The 19,334-nt window shown below is 43.5% G+C and overlaps 1 protein-coding gene across 3 annotated transcripts in view; it reads left to right on the top strand.

Annotated features, from left to right (window-relative positions):
- The window catches only part of SLCO5A1 (solute carrier organic anion transporter family member 5A1), a 98,176-nt gene that overhangs the window by 22,118 nt on the left and 56,724 nt on the right, over positions 1–19,334 (top strand). For all 3 annotated transcript variants that reach the window (XR_015051372.1, XM_085855450.1, XM_085855451.1), the window contains exons 2-3: positions 6,014–6,146; positions 17,821–18,026. Coding sequence is in view for 2 of the 3 variants with exons in the window: in XM_085855450.1 (XP_085711576.1) it covers positions 6,014–6,146; positions 17,821–18,026 (339 nt within the window). In the remaining variant the exon portion in view is untranslated. The remainder of the gene's footprint in view (positions 1–6,013; positions 6,147–17,820; positions 18,027–19,334) is intronic.

Raw genomic sequence — 19,334 nt, 5'->3', positions numbered from 1 at the left:
CATTTGATTAAACACAACATGGGCTTTTCCTGAACAATTATTCTGATGGTCAGACGTGGCTGTGGATCATTTACCTCGAGGCATCCACCTTTTTCCATCGACATTTGACATCTGGTTCAGCAGCCCGATGGACGCTGGCTGGCTCTTGTTGATGTCGGGCTGAACGGGGAGGTGATGGTTGCCGTTGACGTTTTGTGAGAGGTTCACGGTTTCGCTCAGTAATTCCGGCAAATGGTTGCTTTCTGGCGTTCATCTAGTACCCTGAACAATGTGTCGTAAGCCATGCCTGTGTTAATTGGGAGTTGCATCTTTTTCCATGGTGGGGAAGGGATGATCGTGGAGACTGACGGTTGGAGGTCCCGTGCAGCGATGCGCCAACAGGCAAGCTAGCTTCGGCTGAAGTCTGCTTGAGACTTCGCCCACAATGGTCAATTTAAAAAAGGACAGGAGGACCGCCTTCCTGACCGTTGGTGACAGCTCCTGATGGTTCCTTACAGCTCCTGACAGTTCCTTACAGCTCCAGGCCGTTGGTTACAGCTCTTGACCGTTGGTTACAGCTCCTGATAGCTCCTGACGGTTGGTGACAGTTAGACCATTCCTGCTGGTTCTGCCCGGTACCTGGCTCTTGGCGTACCTGATTATTGGCGTCCTGGGGGTGACTATGTAATGTCGATTGGTGTCCGAGCCTGTTTGCGGGTGAGTGCACGGGGAGGCAGGGCACTGGTGGCGGACCAAGGCATGCTCACACATTTTGGGGCTTTTTAGTAGACACGCGACGAATTCTGCCTTGGTAAGCCGAGACCGAATTTATTTCCCCCCCTGATTGATCTGCTGGGTACCCTTGTCTCGTGTTTAATTGTTAAGTAAGGCATAGTGATAAGCATCTGCTCTTTGTGTATTTTTCTTTAAAAGTTGAATTCTTTGTTTGAGATTATTTTGTTGATTGATTGTTTTGATTGATTTGAATTCATCCATTTTTACACCACAAGGAAATAAAAAGTTCTTCAGTTTATTTATTTTTCTTAATAATAAATTCCTTGTTGACGTTTCAACCTGTCCGTGCTTGTCCTTTCTTTCCATTGATCCAGCATTGTCCAAACCTAGATAGACTGGGAAGTAATTCCCAAACTATTTAATCTGTCATAGTCGGCACGCACCACCGGTAAATGCTCGGCCGCATTACTTCAGATCTAATCAAAATAAAATTGGTGCATCGCTGAGGGCGCATTCCCCATTCAGGGGGCCACGTGACCTCTAGTTAAACGGCAAATTATACGGTGGACACTGGAACTCGTGGTTAACTGATTGGCGTTCGTGGTTGTTAAACAACCCACCATACCACGAAGTTAATTGTGAGCGGTGGACCCGGGTCCGGCTCTTCCAAGGATTAACCCCCTCATAATACGCTTGGTACCCATGGCCGTAACTATATATATATATATATATATATATATATATATATATATATATATATATATATATATATATATATATATATATATATATATATATTGGGTAGTCTCTAGACTACCGTTATTCTCAGGTTTTCCATTTGTCTGTGTGTATGTAATGGACAGCTCTGGAGGCCAGAGGAGTCAACCGATTTTGATGAAACTTGATGGGTAGGTTCATACCACGATCTAGTTGTATGCTTTTGAGCACCGTTGCTATGGACGCCACCGTTGCCTAGTAACGGGACTTTGAAATTTTTGAAAAAATCCGAAAAATATTTATATATATTTTTTTTTCGAAAATCAAAAATTGGCTTCCGTGCTTTTATGCGCACTATAAACAAGCTCTTTTTCAAAAATATTCAGCCCGATCCGTCAAAAACTGTATGACTAGTATGCAATTATGTAGCGACCACTACCGGCTTATATATATATATATATATATATATATATATATATATATATATATATATATATATATATATATATATATATATATATATATATATATATATATATATATATTGTTGTGGGCTGGGGACCGGTGGCGAGAACGACCGCTAGGTGGGGGAGGTTACGTCGTCTCCCACCAGACTCCTCGGAATTGTAGGCCGTCACTCCAGATAACTCCGTGAGGCGGTGGGTTGCTTAACCGACCGTGGACGTCAATACCTCCACTGCGTCGCGTAGGGTCTTATTGTCTCGAACCAATTTACCTAATTAACTATGCGGTGTTGTTTCCTGGGGAACCACACCCTCGGCACGTCTTGCTCGAACCGGGTCACTCTACGGACTGTGGTTCTACGGACTGTGGTAGAGTTCCAACTACCGACTACCAACTCCGGGTCGGGTGCTGTCGAGCGGAACTGCCAAAGCCGTGCCGGCTAGGATGAGCAGATTAACGGGAACCAAAAACCCGGCTAAAACTCAGATCCGAACCATGCTGGACCAATGAAAGAAAGGACGGAAACGAACTGGGAACATTTCTAATAATGGTTTATTTACAATAAGAAGGACACAGAGCAAGACTTATCACAGAATATACAAGAAAGAATTCACAATGATCAGAAATAAACACTTGAGCAGTTCTACTTAAGAGACGGCACCACACACACAGACACACACACGGACGAAAATAAAACCCAGGTGTTTTATTCGGACTCCCGCAGCCAGGGAGAGAGACGAGCTGGGGTTCGGCGGGGTACCTGCACGTTGGAGGGATGGGGGTGCTCCGTGGTGTGGCACCTGCCAATGGCCATGCAGCCTGGCCCACAGTCACACGCCTGGGGCTAGTGTCTGCGGAGGAACTTGAGAGGAGTCGGCGGGGGTCAGGGTCATGGATAGGACCCAGCAAAACTTCCACGAACGCCCCAGACTCCAGCAACGAACGCCCCATCTCCAATAAACCTCCGACGAACGCCCTCGAATGCCCCACGCAGAGCTGAACTCCTTCTGAAATGAACTGAACTCAGACTCCAGCTCAGAACACACGACGCACACCAACAACTCAATCCTTCAAAGAACTCCACTCAAGACTGAGGATGGTGTCGTCTTTTTATGGACCTCCCCGAATGGGACAGGGGCTCGGTGGAACAGACGTCACCGTCCGCCCCAATTGGACGGCTTCCACGGATCCGTCCCTTCTGGGCGGGGTCTCGGCCTTGTTGGGGGAACCCCTCCCCCCTTCCACGCGTGTTTGCACTCGTCGAGCAAGAGTTTCAACGTTGAAAAGGAACGGCTGCAAGATCTTGCCTCGGCAAGTCGGTGTGAGTGGACAGCGGGTGGGTAATGGATCGTGATGGGGGATGGGTGTTGGATGTAAAGATTTAATAACCTACCTAAAAAAAAAAACATCGAAACGCACACCTTTGATTCTCACACTAGACAAAAGGAAGGGACCTGTGTTCACATGTACTTAACGGAATAACTGACTTTTGGGACATCTGTATGTCTGAATGCATCTGGTTTCCAGATCCGTAACTATATAAAGTAGTAGTGTATGTTTGTTTGTCCTCCTATAACTCGAGAACTACGCACACCAGAGCAAAACTCAAGGCACATTCGGAATCGGCACATATCATGAGTACGACAGCACACCTTCGAGGCTTAAAAGCTTTAAAAAACCGAAAAAAAAATTCGTCGGGTTTAAAAAAAATTTTTATCTATATATTTTTTTTGGCCGTTTCAATTATTCTGCTGCAATTGATTGATTTTCCACGTCGCGACTTTTTTATTCACAACCTGATCAAAATCAGACAAAGACAGACCAGTGAACGTTTACAAAGTTTCTGATCAAAATTTGACTTTCTGATTTTAGATGCCCCGAAAAAGGAAGAGCTCCATTGGTCCCAAGGCAGCTGCAGCTAAGCGAAAATACACTAAGAGACAACAGGAGACTGAAGAGGAGCAAGATGCCAGGCTAAATGAACAGGCACAGCGGCAACGGCAACAGCGAGCAAGTGAGACTGAGGAAGAGTGTGATGCAAGACTTGAGGCAATGCATCACCGCACTGCAGAAGCACGAGCACAGCAATGCCAACAGGGTGGCATTCATGTATGACCCGGCGTGATGACGGTCAACAAGGCTCAAGGTCACACGTACAAGGCAATCGGTGTCGACGTCTCTGTCCCATGCTTCTCCCACGGCCAGCTGGATGTGGTGGCCTCTCGGACCGGCAGCGCAGTGAAGCTCACCATTGAATATGAAGAATAACAGCTCGATTCATTTTAATAACAAAGTTTTCTCAACATACCATGATTCCTGCATGTGGGGTCTCAGACATTCGTACCATCATGCACCTCATCCTTGAGTGGACCATTCACGACCACACGCATGCACACCCACACACTCATTCAGGATGATGTCTCCTACACCGACCCCTGTGACCACCACCTACTTCTTCCATAATTTAGGCATTTATTGGTGAAATGCTGATTGACATATCTGTGTGCAAGTCACACTTAGATGTAAATCAAGGGAGAGGGAATGGGAGAATTGATGGCTGAAGCCTGTATTGTGATGTTTATATTTGAACTTTGGGTTTGCAAAAGCAAGAAATTAGTTCAAGGTACGATTGGGAGTGAAAACCCATGCATCATTTGGATGTCAGGATGTCAGTGGTGGTGGAGAGAGGAGGTCTGGGGAGAAGGGTCAAAATTCCCCACGACATTTGCACAAGTAACTAGTACGGCACTTGGTGGACCGCATACCTTTGAAAGGCTTAACAGTTTTGTATCCCTCTGATTGGTCCAATCTACATCTGGATGTGAAGCAAAATCCAATCTGCTTGTTCTTGTCACCTCCCTAACCCCTCCAAGTTTTGTTATGATCTGTCAACAACTTCTTGAAATACTGTGATTGATATGTGTGTATGTATATATATATATATATATATATATATATATATATATATATATATATATATATATATATATATATATATATATATATGCATATCGTTTTTGGCCCCACATCTCAATGGTGGGGAATCACTTTAAAATAATTCAAAATTTTCGTATGTGGATCCGGATCTGGATCTTCACCAAAATCGAATAAATTTGGAGACCCACCAAATCGGAGGCACATTATTTGTTTATTTTCCGAGTATGCCTCCAATGGTAGGCAGGGTGACCTCAAGGTATACACACTATCTATAAACTATCATCCTTTGTGTTTCAGAGGCAGGGTGATTCATCAATGTGTGTGTGTCGTTCCCTCGGATGGACGTTAAACTGGCATGTCATCCGCGAGTATTGGTGGACGTTAAAGACCCCACGGTGTCATTTTGCGAAGAGTGGGCGCACAATTGCCGTCACCATGAACAAATTAGAAATTCCTAACCTGATCTTATTTGAGCATCAGGCCTGGCCAACTGATTAATAATTGAGCCAAGCTACATCTGGTGAACCCCAAAAGAACGTCGGAAACATGGAGATGACAGTGCGACCCTGTGCTCGACCATTGATGGCCTCGGTGGATGACTTCGGAGTCCACTTTTAAGCCTACTTGCAATGGGAAATCGTTTTATGCATTTTTGAAAACCACATTTGCATCAGCTTTACACATCATATAATTCAAAAGTGGAAAATAGTATGACATACTCGTGGAATTTGTTTGTGTTCTGCAAGCAGATAAATCAAATAAACAATGAGCTGTATAATTCTTTATTTGTGTGCAATCCAACCTCCGCCCTCTCCTGGCCAAGGGAGCGAGGCTCCACCGGCCAACTTTTGTTTCCAGATATTTTCGTTTGCGGACATTTTTGTGATTTTTTCTTTCTGGAATCATGGCTTCGCATTACATCACGATGTCAAATTTAAAATTGGTTCTCGACATTTATACAAGTGAGTGAGTGGTTAGAAATTAGCTTTTTATTGTCATGTCCACAAGAATAAGTTCAGGCAAAGAATCAAATACTGCATCGTTTCAATGCCTAAAAGAGATTGTCTCGAAACTGTGTGTGTGTGTGTGTGTGTGTGTGTGTGTGTGTGTGTGTGTGTGTGTGTGTGTGTGTGTGTGTGTGTGTGTGTGTGTGTGTGTGTGTGTGTGTGTGTGTGCACAGCACTCATGTACGTGATGGGAGCTCTTGGTCCAGCTGCTGGTTACTTGCTCGGGGGTATTCTCATCGGAAACTACATTGATCCTTGGCACGAACGACCGACAGCCCAGAAGAATCCACGCTTTGTTGGAAACTGGCAAGTGTTTTGTTTGAAACCTCTTGTTCTTCAGCTTTTGAAGTATAATGTGTAACCTTACAAAAAACAAGTTGTGCTATAAGCAGGAGAGGAGAAAGTTGAAGAGGTTGTCTTGCATTTTTGATGACCCAGCTTACCTAGTTTGCCAAACTGGACAAAACTGATGCCACCGTTACTCGTAGATGAGATTTCTTGCAATTCTCATGCAGAATTATTTTACTGCCATGCATTAGGATTAGTAGTAGAGCAGCAGTGTAGATGGGTGTTTAACTGCTCGGCCTTTTTTTCTCTTGGACAATTATTATTTGAAACTTGGGATGCCCTGCCAAACTCCCAGAATTCGAGTTTACCTGCAATAAAATCGACTAATCTTTATCCGGTGACGATTGTTCATCCAAGTTTTACATCTTCCCATGAAAATTGAGTTGCTTCAGGGACAATGATTTTGTCTGCACACATTTGGGGGGGGTTGTCGTTGGCTTAAACGGTTGAGGTGGCTGGCTAACGATCTTAAGGATCTAAGTTAGAATCCCTGTCATGCTGTTATAATAACACCAGGTGGGTTGACTCGACCTCCTTCCGAGATTGTCAAAATGAGTATCAGCTTACTGGGAAAGAGGAGCCATTTGAGTATCCTGCGTCGAAGTGGCGACCCGTCCAGGATTGTGCCCCCCTGGATGATCACAATTCAGATCACAGTGCCTTGGCAGCCCTTTGTGTCTGAAGACTCAAAATGAATGGTTGTTCTTTTGACATGATCAAAGGCTCACAGTGGAGAAAAAAACACACACATGCACACACACTACATGCAGTCACTTCCTGGGATACTCTGAGTACCAACAACATTACAACAACGGCAGCCTAGTGTTGGCTCAGTGGTTAGGGTGATGGCTTGGGATCCTCGGGTCCTGAGTTCAAGCCCCGTCGGCCGCTGAATTGATACACCAGGGGGTTGACTCAGCCTGTCATCCTTCTGAGGTCGGTGAAATGAGTACCAGTTCCAGTGTGTGTACTGGTAGAGGGGCACTGCATCAGCGACAGAGTCGCGCTTCAAGAAATGATAGCTACCCCGGCAGCGAAGCTGCCATACGACCACCACCACAACAATGGCACCACTTTTCCCACTGCACTCAGCATGTCATTTCCTTAGGAAGGATTCCCTCTTCCCCATGGGGATCGTTTGTGCTCTTAACCTTGTAAATGCTGAACATCAAGCAAGGAAGTAGCATGTACCATGTTTTTAGATCCTCGTGGAGGATCTCTAAGTCTTACTCATGTTGTTGTTCTTGTGGACTTTTTTGTTTCACAGCCTACAGTTTTCATCGAAACTTCCTGAAACTTGGCATATATATGTAAAAATTCCCTGCGCAGACAGTCACCATCTCCGATTTTGAAAATTCCTCCAAGAAAAAAGTTATGACATTAATATATCGCCGCAAATGGAAATCGCCTAAAAAAATTATCTCAAACTAGGCAAGCTTTTTGAATTCTGTTTGCGGGAATCGAACAGGGCATTAGCAGAGATGAATTACCGCAAACCTGATACATCACTATGACGTAATATCAATTTTTATGACGTCATTCCTATTTTTTTCGACATTTTTTGTTTCACAACCCAGAGTTTTCATCGGATCTTCGTGAAACTTGCCATGTATATCCAGAAAGCCCACGCGCAGGCAGTAACCATCTCCGATTTTGGAAATTCTTCCGAGAAAAAAAAGTTGACGTCATTATATCGCCGCTAATGGAGATCGCCTATACAACTATCTCCGAAACTAGGCAAGCTGTTTGAATTTTGTTTGCGGGAATCAAGCCGGGCATTAGCACAGATAATTTATCGCAAACCTGATACATCACAATGACGTCATATTCGTTTTTATGACGTCATCATTAAGAGGACGAGGATCTTAACTCATTTGAGCTTGTTTTTTTAATTCTTTGGTATGACTCTGCCAAGGTTTGAACCACCGACCTCCCAGACTTGGAGTGGACTCTCTAATCGTTACACCACCACGTCTTCTTATTCATTGTGCGAGGGGGTGGGGGGATAAATTGAGAGAAGGAAGGAGGGTACGGGGTCTACGGTGTCAAAAAAGCTACCATGTCATAACATTTTGCAATAAAATTTGCATGTTTAATCGATAAGGTCATACTGTTACGGATTTGGAAACCTGGTGCATACAAACAGCCAGAGTCCCCGTAGTTCAGTTATTTCGATAAGTATGTGTTTATAGTTAGGATCCCTCCTTCTGTCTAATGGGAATTTCGTGTGTGCGCTACGAGTTATTTTTTAGTTAGGTTTTTATAACAACTACAACAGCAACGCCACCGTCCCTCACTCGACCCAGTCGCCATTGCTGACGTGTTTTTGGCTGAGGGCATGGGCGGAGCCTCCGTCGCTTCGGATCGAGGCTCCGCTCCAAGGAAGGGCATGGACCATTTCCTCCAGCCAATGAGTCAAGGGCGAGCACCACACGCATGCCTCAGCCAATCGGGAGGCTGACCACGAGTCATCCAACAACCCCTCGCCCAATCAGGAGGCGAGGGGCGAGAAAAGAAACCCCTCCCACCTGAAGAGACAAAAATCAGAGACGAGAGGACGGCAGACAGGAGTGTTCGAGGCGATTGCAGTCGGTCTGTAGTCGTTGTTGAGCGGTCTGCAGTCTTGGTGCTGACAACGCCAAGGTCGTGGGTTCGAGTCCCACCGTGGTGGTTCGGGGTCGGTGTGACAGCACGAGGCGGGACAGGTACCCCGGCCCGGCTCAACCGAATAGACCCACGGGGTCCAGTTTCTTTTGGGTGTGTGTGTGTGTGTGTGTGTGTGTCCGTGGGCCCCATCTGTAAGTATAATTGTACAAGTGTTTTCTTTTCCTTGTAAATTACATTTTCTTATTCGGATAACTCTGCTCTTTTTGTGCTCCCCCTCCCCGATTATTGTTATAAATAAACCCCTGTTAAATGTACCAGCTCGTTTTCTGTGCTTTCTCTCATTGGCCAAGCAAGGTGCGTATTGAGAAATAGTAAAGCCATTCGTGCCATAAATTGTTCATTTGGTCCGGCGCGGCTTTGGTAACTTCCCTCGGTTATGCGGGATCCGAGTTGGTGATTGCGACTCGATTCGGACAAAGTCGGCCGAGGGTGTGGTTTCCTCGGTAGTTGGACGGCGTGAGTACTTAGGTAAATTGGAATTAGACCAGTGGACCCCACCTCACGCCGTCGAAATATCGGTGACCACGGTCCGCTAAGGGACCCGTGAACTCTCGGACTTATCCGAGAGTCACGACATAAATTCCGGGTGTTCGGTGGGAGACGACTCTACTGCTCCACCTAGTGGTCGTTTATCGCCGTCGAACCCCGGCCCACAACAATACGTCATAACATTTCACAAACTTGTGGTGCATTTTCCTTTGCAACGGTATTTTGCCACAAAATCGTGTTTTTTCCTTAATGTGAAGATACAATTTCATCAGCAAAGCAAAAATAAATAAAATTTAAAACTGATCAGAAGGAATGGGGGAAGGTTGCACAAGATGCCACGGCACCCACTCACGACAGGACATCCGACGTTGTGACTTTTCTCCAAGAATCGCTGCAATTTCAAGAAATTTTAAAAACATTAAACCTGACGAAGTGCTCCCATAACAAGTTGAATATTTTTCAGTTTCTTGCAGTTGCAGAAATTGTATTAAGCATTGCAATGTCACCTGTCTTGGGAAACATTCCCCATACACCTGTACGAGCGATACGTGAACCAGAGGGAGATTACTGCTGAAGTTTTTGACCAGTCTTGTACTACTACTTGCACAAAATTTAACTTTATATTATATTTAACCAGACAATTCAATCACTTTTGCAGCAAAATGTCCCTTCCTGGGCCTAATATTCTTGCTTCTCAGGTAAGGAGGTGCACACATTGTCACAATCATCTTTTTTTTTCCCCTCCAAAATCGTAGCAGTTCACGCAGCGTGAACAATTCTTCGGAATTTTATAATGTCGAAATGACATTCTGTTTGTTAGTTTGCAGAAGCATTTCGCACAGATAAGAGTGCGGCGCGAACAGCACGAGAAATTGGAGCAAATGGAATTGTGACATTTATGATTATTAATTGGGTATTTTTGACGAAACACGTGAGCTGAGGCCCCAGCACCACATCTATCACGTTATCGGCACCTACTGCACTGAGGTACAAGGTCTGTTGCTCTCGAATCACGTACAGCTGGAGGCTCATTTTGATTTCTTTTTCAACTCCCTCTACTGGTATAGCCCTCTCAGTTCTCTGAGCCCCCTCTGATTGACATCACAACCCTCCCCAGCTTCTTGAAAATAAACGGATTCTTTCAGTAACCCCATATGTTTAAACTCTTAAAACGCACGTCGACACGTACTAACTCTTGTTTCTCATTTCTCCTGTTTGCAGAACCATATTCCATAGATGGTTCAATCACACTTTTTGACTGGGATTCAAGCTGACGGTGCACCACAATCTCATGTAAAACCACAATCTGAAGCCCTGGAGGAAAGACACCCAGTATCAGTGAATGCGACCTTTAAGTTGAAGCCGGGATGATAACTATCGTTAAATGGGAAAACTGGCTCAGTTGCAGAACTACAGAACCGCTTGCCTAAGGATATACAGGATGTGTTGATAGGTCAATGTATGTATTCTGGCCCTGTTGGATAGGATGTATTTGTTTGTTTGACCGTGTGCTTTGGCCTTCGGGCCAAAGTGCGTGCGGATACTAGTTTGAAAAGCTTTGTTGAACTATCTACTTTGACCTTAGGGCTGGAGTGCATGTCCTTAGCTTTGTTACGTTTGATCTTTTTGTCGTGAGTATGCAACTGATAAAGTTATTACATGACTGTGTATTCTGGACCGAGGGTGTTCGGATCTTTTGTGACCACGTACTTTGGCCTTCGGGCCGAAGTGCATGTGTTTATTAACTTGATAAGCTTTGTTGGATTGCATACTTTGGCCTTAGGACCAAAGTGCACATCCTTAGCTTTGTTCGAACGTTTTTGGTTTTTTTTCTACCTTTTTTTTTACAAAAAAAAAAGGCTGACTCATACATCCCTATTTTATAATGTTAAAGAAATGACCATGCATTCCAATTATGAAGTAGTCAGTGAATTTCCATGTGCTTTGGTGGATAAATTCGGGAGGAGGGGTACAGTGCCCAGCAGTTTTAACGTTGACGAGATCGCCCTTTTCAGGAAGAAGATGCCAGACCACTCTGACATTGCCAAGGAGAAGTCCATGCCAGGATTCAAGGCTGCCAAAGATAGGTTAACCCTATTGCTTGGTGGTAAAGCAGTTGGAGATTGTAAGCTGAAACTCTTGGTTGTTTTCCGTTCGGAGAACTCTCAGGCTCTCAAGGGCATCAGCAAGCCATTACTTCCTGTCATCTGGTAGGCTAACTCGAAGGCATGGATGATCATCACCGTGCTTGAGGATTGGTTCACCCACCACTTTGTACCAGAGATGAAGGAATATTGCACGAGCCAGAACTTATCCTTCAAGATTCTGCTTGTGCTCGCCAATGCTCCTGGGCACCCTGCATTCCTGAATGATTTCCATCCACACATTGAGGTTGTGTTTCTACCTCCCAATTCAACCGCATTGCTGCAACCCATGGATTATGGGGTGATCAATTCCTTCAAGCTGTATGATCAGCATCGGACCTATGCCCAAGCATTAAGGTCAACATAAAGAATTACAACATCTACAGTTGCATTAAAAACATTGCAGAGTCCTGGCACAAGGTGAGGACCACATACATGAATGGGTAATCATTTGGGATATTTATAGATTAGAGTACTGTACTGTTAATCCTCATCAGATCCTTCCTCCCCTGGTAACAGTTGTTCTTGGTTATTCGGGCACTGTTCTCTGCACCCACAGGTGGGACTACATGCCAGGCCATGCTTTTTGCATGTACCACAAAGTGATGTGCAGGTAGTTTTGCATCCACACATCAAGAGTTCTGTTCAGGCTGATGGAACACGATCCAGTGTCATTAGTTTTGGATGCAAGTTGCATTTGGTTTCATCAAACTCCCACCCACTTTCCTCTGGTGCAGGTAGCTCTGGCTTTGCGAATATGACCTTCAGCCGCACCGTGGAATGGTAGTGTGTAAGACTTCCAGGACTTCAAGGAGATTGAGGAAAAAGTGATTGGCAAGATTGTCGAGTTGGGCAGGCAACTCGAGCTGGATATGAATGCTGATGATTTCCAGCAGCTGCTCAAGTCCCATTCCCAGCCATTCAGTAATGAAGACTCTTGATGGAACTGGAGGCCTAGAAGGTTTCAGAGGAAGCTGGAGGAGATGAGGAGGTTGACGCAATTCTCAGGAGGTTCAGATAAAGGGCATGGCTGAAGCTTTCAGTCTTGTTGAGAATGGCTTGGCTGTATTTGAACCTGAAGACACTAACCTTGACAGCTTCACCAAAGTTGCAAGAATCATCACCGATGCCCTCAGCTGTGACACTGTGATTTACGATGAGAAAAAGACAGCCTCTGTCCAGTCTGCCTTGGATTTTTCAAGAAGGTTGAAAGGACATCACCATTGCCACCTTCATCATCCTCATTCAATTAGTGCAACTTAACAGTCACGGGAATGAACAATGAAAGTTTTTGTTTTGCTTTGACTCTACGTCTATGTATTTTGTTTTAATTTTACGTTATTTATGTGTTATTCATCAATGTGTGTATGCCTTCCTTCATATGGATGTTAAACTGGACATACCATCGCACACTCGCCTATAAGCTGTGTTTGTCCTGCGTTTGAATCTCTGTCCACATCCCCATTTTCTCCATGTCACCGTCCACTATATTTTGTCACTCTTCCCTGCTCTTGGTCGTTACCTCTTCTTTCTGCTGTTCTTTTCGTTTGTTTGTTTTTTGTCCATAATCTGTTCTATGTTACAGCTCTTCCAAGAGCTTCAAGGCTGCAAAGGGGTGAAGGGAGTGAATTTCCGAGTTACGAACAATTCGACTTTCGAACAACGTTCAGAAACGTAACCTGTACATGAAGTCGGGGGCTGCCTGTTTACAAATTGGCTTTTATCAAAAAAGATCAGCTCAGGGGTGGGAGCATGCGCTGGAGCAGCGCGTCGCTGTGTCCACTTTCTGCCGGTACTTCAGGGGCCTCCATCTGACAATCCCCAAGGCAGATGCCTGGCCAATCCCCATCTCCTTTTGATGCCGATCCACCTGTGGCAACCACGAGACATGTGGTCGGCCCACTGGCCTCCTCCACTCACGAGGCTCCCTCCCTGAGAGAATCTGGTGGCCTCCCTGAATCTGAGAATCTCCCTTTAGCTTTCGACATTCAAGGTGTTCTAGTGATGTTCTATCCCTCATCATTGAACACGTAAATAGGGCTTTGGATCATGGAGAAGCTAGGGTTGTTGGTCTCAGCATTTCGAAGGCTTTTGGCAAAGTGTGGCACAAGGACCTCATACATAAGCTACAATCACATGGCATATCTGGAAAATTGCTTGATACAATTTCTGACTTTGTCGCAAATCGTCAAGTCTCTGTGGTACATGAGGGACAGTCGTCCCCTGTCCATAATACGAATGCTGGTGTTCCTCACGGGTCTGTGTTGGGTCCAATATTGTTCTTGTTGTATATCATTGATCTGCCAAATTGTATTCTTTCTCAATTAAGCATTTACGGTGATGATTCAACACTGTATACGACCAAACTGGAACCATGTCTCCTCCTCCTTCCTGTGTCCATGCCAGTACCACTCTCAATCAGGACCTAGATAGTGTGATTAAATGTGGAAAAGACTGGCTTGTACTTTCAACCAACAGAAGACCTATTTGTTGTCTGTGTCTCATTCAAGCTCTCCTTGTTTTCCAACCCTGTCTATGGATTCTTCACCTTTGCAAGAACTTCCTATGATCTGTCTGCTTGAATTGAATATCAACTCAATCCTCAACTGGAAAAAGTACATCTCTGCTACAGCTAAAAGAGCCTCCCAATGCCTTGGCAGCTTATTTCGTGCTCAGTGTTACCTTCCTCAAGCTTCTATGATCTATCTATACAAGGCCACCATATGACCTGTCATGGAGTTCAAATCATTGCCATATTTGGGCTTGTGCTCCAGCCTGTCACCTATTTCTTCTTGACAGAATCCAGCGACGTGCTGCCATTCAGGTGTTACAGGCATTGGCATCATCCCTGGAACCTTTCTCAGTCCACTGCTCAGTTGCTTCTTTGAGCCTCTTTCTATAGGTATTACCACGGAATGTGCTCTGAGGGTCTCACAGGTCGGCAGTTTCTTCCCATCCATACGCTGTATCTGTCCTGAGGAGTAAGACAATGAGGTGTTTTTGCAGATTTTTTTTACTACCGGTTTACCTGCTCCTGCTTCCCCTTCACTACCAACCTATCTCAATTCAAGAGGAATGTAAATGGATTCCTCCTTTCTGTTTGATATCTATCCTTTCCTTGTGTGGCCTCCACCTTGAGTGGCGTTTGGCTTTTTGGTGGGCGAAATCTCATGAAAAATATATTAAAAACTGGTCCGAGTCTGGAGACCGTTGCACTTTAATTTATTGTCTTGGACATATTATCTTTCTCCAAATGAGTACATGTTTTGATCATTTTGAGAACAGAACGTCTTATTGGAAAGAGCCGAAGGCAGAGGTTCTTTGGTATATTCTGCGATGAGACTGCTCTCTCCCACAAGAGATCATTGTGCCATTTTGAGTGTTTGATACAAACTAAATCGTTTTCCATTTTGTTTCCAACACCTTTGTTTCTCACATTTAAATAATTCTTGTCTAATCATAACATTTCGAACCATTAGACTTTTAGTGTGTGTTTTACTTAACTGGATGATTTTTGGTTAAAATGTTTCAACCTTTTACTTTTTTTATTTTTTTTTTACTGGACAAGTTCACAGATGTGAAATAGTAAGATGGTCTCCCAAATAGTTCTGTCTGGGTATATATGGCATTAACATTTTTTGAAAATCCAGTATTGCACATTGTACCTTTGCAACCAAATAATATTTGTCTGGATCAGGTAAGGATAATTGCTTTCCAGGTTAGACAGAGTCATTTTAACTTCTGTAGGCTCCCCAAAGAACATTTACATATCAGTTGAGTCATGTATTTTATGTGTACTGGGGACCCGTCGGTCCATTGGACCAAATTTTCATCAGTCTTCACGGACTTGGGTGTTTTTGCGAGTCTGAACAAAAACAATAGGTACAGAGGTTCTTTTGTTCTCCATGCCTGGAAGCCTTGGAACCCTAATAATAATTATAATAATAATAATAATAATAATAATAATAATAATAAAAATTGAAGGTCTTTTAGGGTCTCGGTGGTTTTAAGGATCTTAAAGATCTTTAAAGGTTGAAGGGTCTCAGCAGTCTAAAAGGTCAAAAGGTACATTCCAATAGTACATAATAAATTAATAGATTATGTAATTAAGACACAAAAAGTATGACAAACACACACACACACACACACACACACACACACACACACACACACACACACACACACACACACACACACACACACACACACACACACACACACACCTCATCCAAAAAATTAAACCCAACAACCTGAAAATTTCAATATAATCTCCTGTGAATTTTCTTTCTGGATGCTCAATGAGGAGATGGTGTTCCCTGCTGGGACCGAAGGAGCCTTTGCACCCCTCGCAACCTCGCTATCAATTTTGTAACGTTACTTTTAGACAATCCACTTGTTTCTTATGGGAGCAAAACCCTGGTTTTAACACTAGAGAGCAGCACTTACCCACATTTTATTGTTGCATGCTTTGTTCCAACATTTTGCTGCTGAATTTGACATGCATTTCCTCCAGCAAACACGAGGGTGTTTAATATGTTATATAAATGAGACAATCACGAATAGACCAAGAAAAACCAGAGAAGTAATAAAATGTATTTATATATTCGTCTATCTGTGCCAAATTTTGTGCTTCATCACAAAATGCACAATGGGTTTGCAATGGCGCCCGATGAAGAGACTTACCAAAATAAATGTCTGGTGTTCTCTCAGGGAGTCACACATCACTGGTCCTTTCTTTTTTTTGGAAGAAGCAACAGTCAATGGTGAACCTTACTTTGTAATGTAGAATTTCTTTGTTCCTGAACTCCGACGATTAAATATTTCACATATCACCTTGTACCAGCAAGACTAGGTTACCTGCCGCTGTGCTTCGAATGTGTGACAGTTCTTGAAAGATGTCTTTTGAGACAAGTGGATCCATGGATGTGGACTATCCAACATTTCCTATACTCTTTAGCATGCTACCCTCTTGGCTTCAAATTTAATTAACGACTGATTTTTACAAATACACAAAATTCCGACATAAAAGCAAATATATTTCTTCCACCATCTTGCGGTCTTGTACTCCTGGAGTGGAGACCCTCAAAATGAGGGTCTTCTGGTACCCCTCACCCCTTGACTTCTAGCTCACCAGCACCATAATAGCTGGTCTTCAACTAAATGATGTTCTACAGCCAATCATGGCCATCTCCTGCCCCATGCTCAACTGATCCTGACCCTCATCCTGGTGTGCTCTCCAACCGAGTCGATTGCTGGGCTGCTGGGGGCAAGGCATGGTGGGGGCTGCAGTCCTCTCTTTCTTCAGGAACCTGATCTACCTGAAGACATGAACAACTTCCTCACCCACAAACCTTACCTGCAATACCCTCCCCAGCTGCCATTCATTTCATCTACAATTGCCACACATTGTAATGTGTTCCTCACCTTCCATGAGTTCCTCAGCTGGAATTTCTCCCTCCATGAATCAACTCGCAGGCCACCCGACATCTCGACCAGGGCCAGAGCAGAGCAGCCTCGTATTGGTCCGGGCTTACGCCGTTCTTCCCTTCACGGTCCACAAAACTAGCGGCATCTGCCATGAGCATCTTAGCATTGGAAGGCCGCTTACATCTTGACACCATTGTGTGTGTGTGTGTGTGTGTGTGTGTGTGTGTGTGTGTGTGTGTGTGTGTGTGTGTGTGTGTGTGTGTGTGTGTGTGTGTGTGTGTGTTGCTTTCATGCACAATATCAGGCAACAATCATCATTCAAAAAAGATGTAGGGATGTCGTCACATGATAATTTATTGTGACCATCCCTACCTTGGTTACATACTTTTTGGCATACCACCCCTCCATTCTTTTTAATTAAAAAAAAATTCTTACCTGTGTGTTTCCTGGATATCGTAGTAACTGCTTGTGATCACTTTTGTTTGTGGCCTGCCAACACGGTTAACTTTGCTGAATGGCTTTGATGAGAAATAACATTTTCGATGTAAATGTCCTGTTGCGTTCTGATCCATTCAGTGCCCTGATTCTAGCTCTTCAACGAGCCTCGACTCTGTATACAAAAAACAGTCATGATGTGGTGGTCGTATGGCAGCTTAGCTGCTGGGGTAGCTATCATTTCTTGAAGCGCGACTGTGTCACTGATGCAGTGCCCCTCTACCAGTACACACACACACACACACACACACACACACACACACACACACACACACACACACACACACACACACACACACGTATGATCGAGGGAGAAAATGTGGGGTAAAATTGAATTAACTTTTGAACTGGATGTTAATATTTTTTTGATATTTGTACTCACTCATGTATTAACAAACTTCGATCCATAGGTGGGGAGGTTTCCTGGCTTGTGCAGCCGCAATGGTTTTGGTCATCATGCCAATGTTTGGATTTCCGAAGAGACCACCACGGCACAAGTTAAAGGAAGGTCAGAAGAATGCAAGTATTGAAGACAACGACCACTTGAAGGAAAAAGAAACTGTGGCAGAAGGGAGTGGCATTTCTTCCTCGTTGGACTTTGGCAAAGATATTCGAGGTGGGGAGACATTGTGCATGAGAAATGTCAATTCTTTCAGAGTGGCTTAAAACTTAACAAGCGTTAAATAACTTGTTTTAGGAAGCCATTGTGCTGTTGTCATTTTTCTTAAAGTTCTCTGAAGTTATTAAACCATAACTAAAAGTCAAATTAGCTATTGTCTCTACAGGGGACAACAAAATGTTCAATCAGATTGGCACTATCTGCTGGGCTTTTATTAATAGCTACAGATGCTTTTACATACTACATGGCTGTAGTGGATATTGTTCTCTTTGTGTCTGAATTATTATTTTGTATCTTTTCAGTTCTCCTTCCATATATTTACCCCATGCATGCAAAGCAAAAAGTGAGGTTAACTCAACAATTGGTACACTTCTGTCTGTCTGTCTGTCTGTCTGTCTCTGTCTGTCCACAAATGCAGGTTTATGATTGAGGAACAACTTAATTTCAATTTAATTTTATATTTTGAACACGAATCGGAACATGAATCGGAAAACAAACCTTTAGTTTAACAGTACTTGGGCTCTGAATTTGTTCTGATCGTGCATGCGCAAAGACGAGTGAGATATTATTTTACTCTGTCTGCCTGTCTGGCAGTCAAACAAAATTGAAAATCATTCCAAACAGGAAACTTACTCTTTTTATGGATGTCATAAAGGACACAAACAACAGGCATGAATAACCAATGTCACATATTAGATAAGGTGGTGTATAAGATGCTGCATCAATGGTGGGAAACTTCCGGAATTTATTTTTTCTACAAGCTTTCGAATCTTTATTTTATTTAAATTGAATTATATACTTAAACACTCACTGTAAAACACAAATCGACTTTTTGGCACTTTAAACTCCTTTCAGGTGAGCAGTACTTGGACCAAATATTAAGTTAAGGCATTTTACGTCATCACAACCAATCAAATTTGTCGCTCGCAAAACCCCGCCCATGTATTCATTTCTCAAGATAGCACGAGGTAAGGTGTTCAATGAACTCTCTAGTTTTTGTTTGTCCTTGTCTAACAACATTTTGGTTTTATCTATTTTGCATCATTTACTTTGTATTGTGTGCATCAGTTTCTTTGATCCATCTGGAGTTGGTAATATAGAACTTTCTGGAGTTGGTAATATAGAATTTCCCTTTTTGGATGTTTTGGGTTGAGAATATTTGCATAATTTAGACTTTAGGCATAGTTTTTATAATGTTGTATTGAATGAGACGGGCAGGTATATTGTGAAACTGTACCAGCTCAGGGAGAATGACAAGAAGCAAAGTTGCAATTCTATGCATCCAAAGTGACCGTAATTATTCTG

Source organism: Eptatretus burgeri, chromosome 14, assembly GCF_056783735.1.
Source record: "Eptatretus burgeri isolate ZD-2024b chromosome 14, Ebu_testis_v1, whole genome shotgun sequence".
Taxonomy (NCBI): domain Eukaryota; kingdom Metazoa; phylum Chordata; class Myxini; order Myxiniformes; family Myxinidae; genus Eptatretus; species Eptatretus burgeri.
This window is presented reverse-complemented; position numbering and strand designations above follow the sequence as displayed.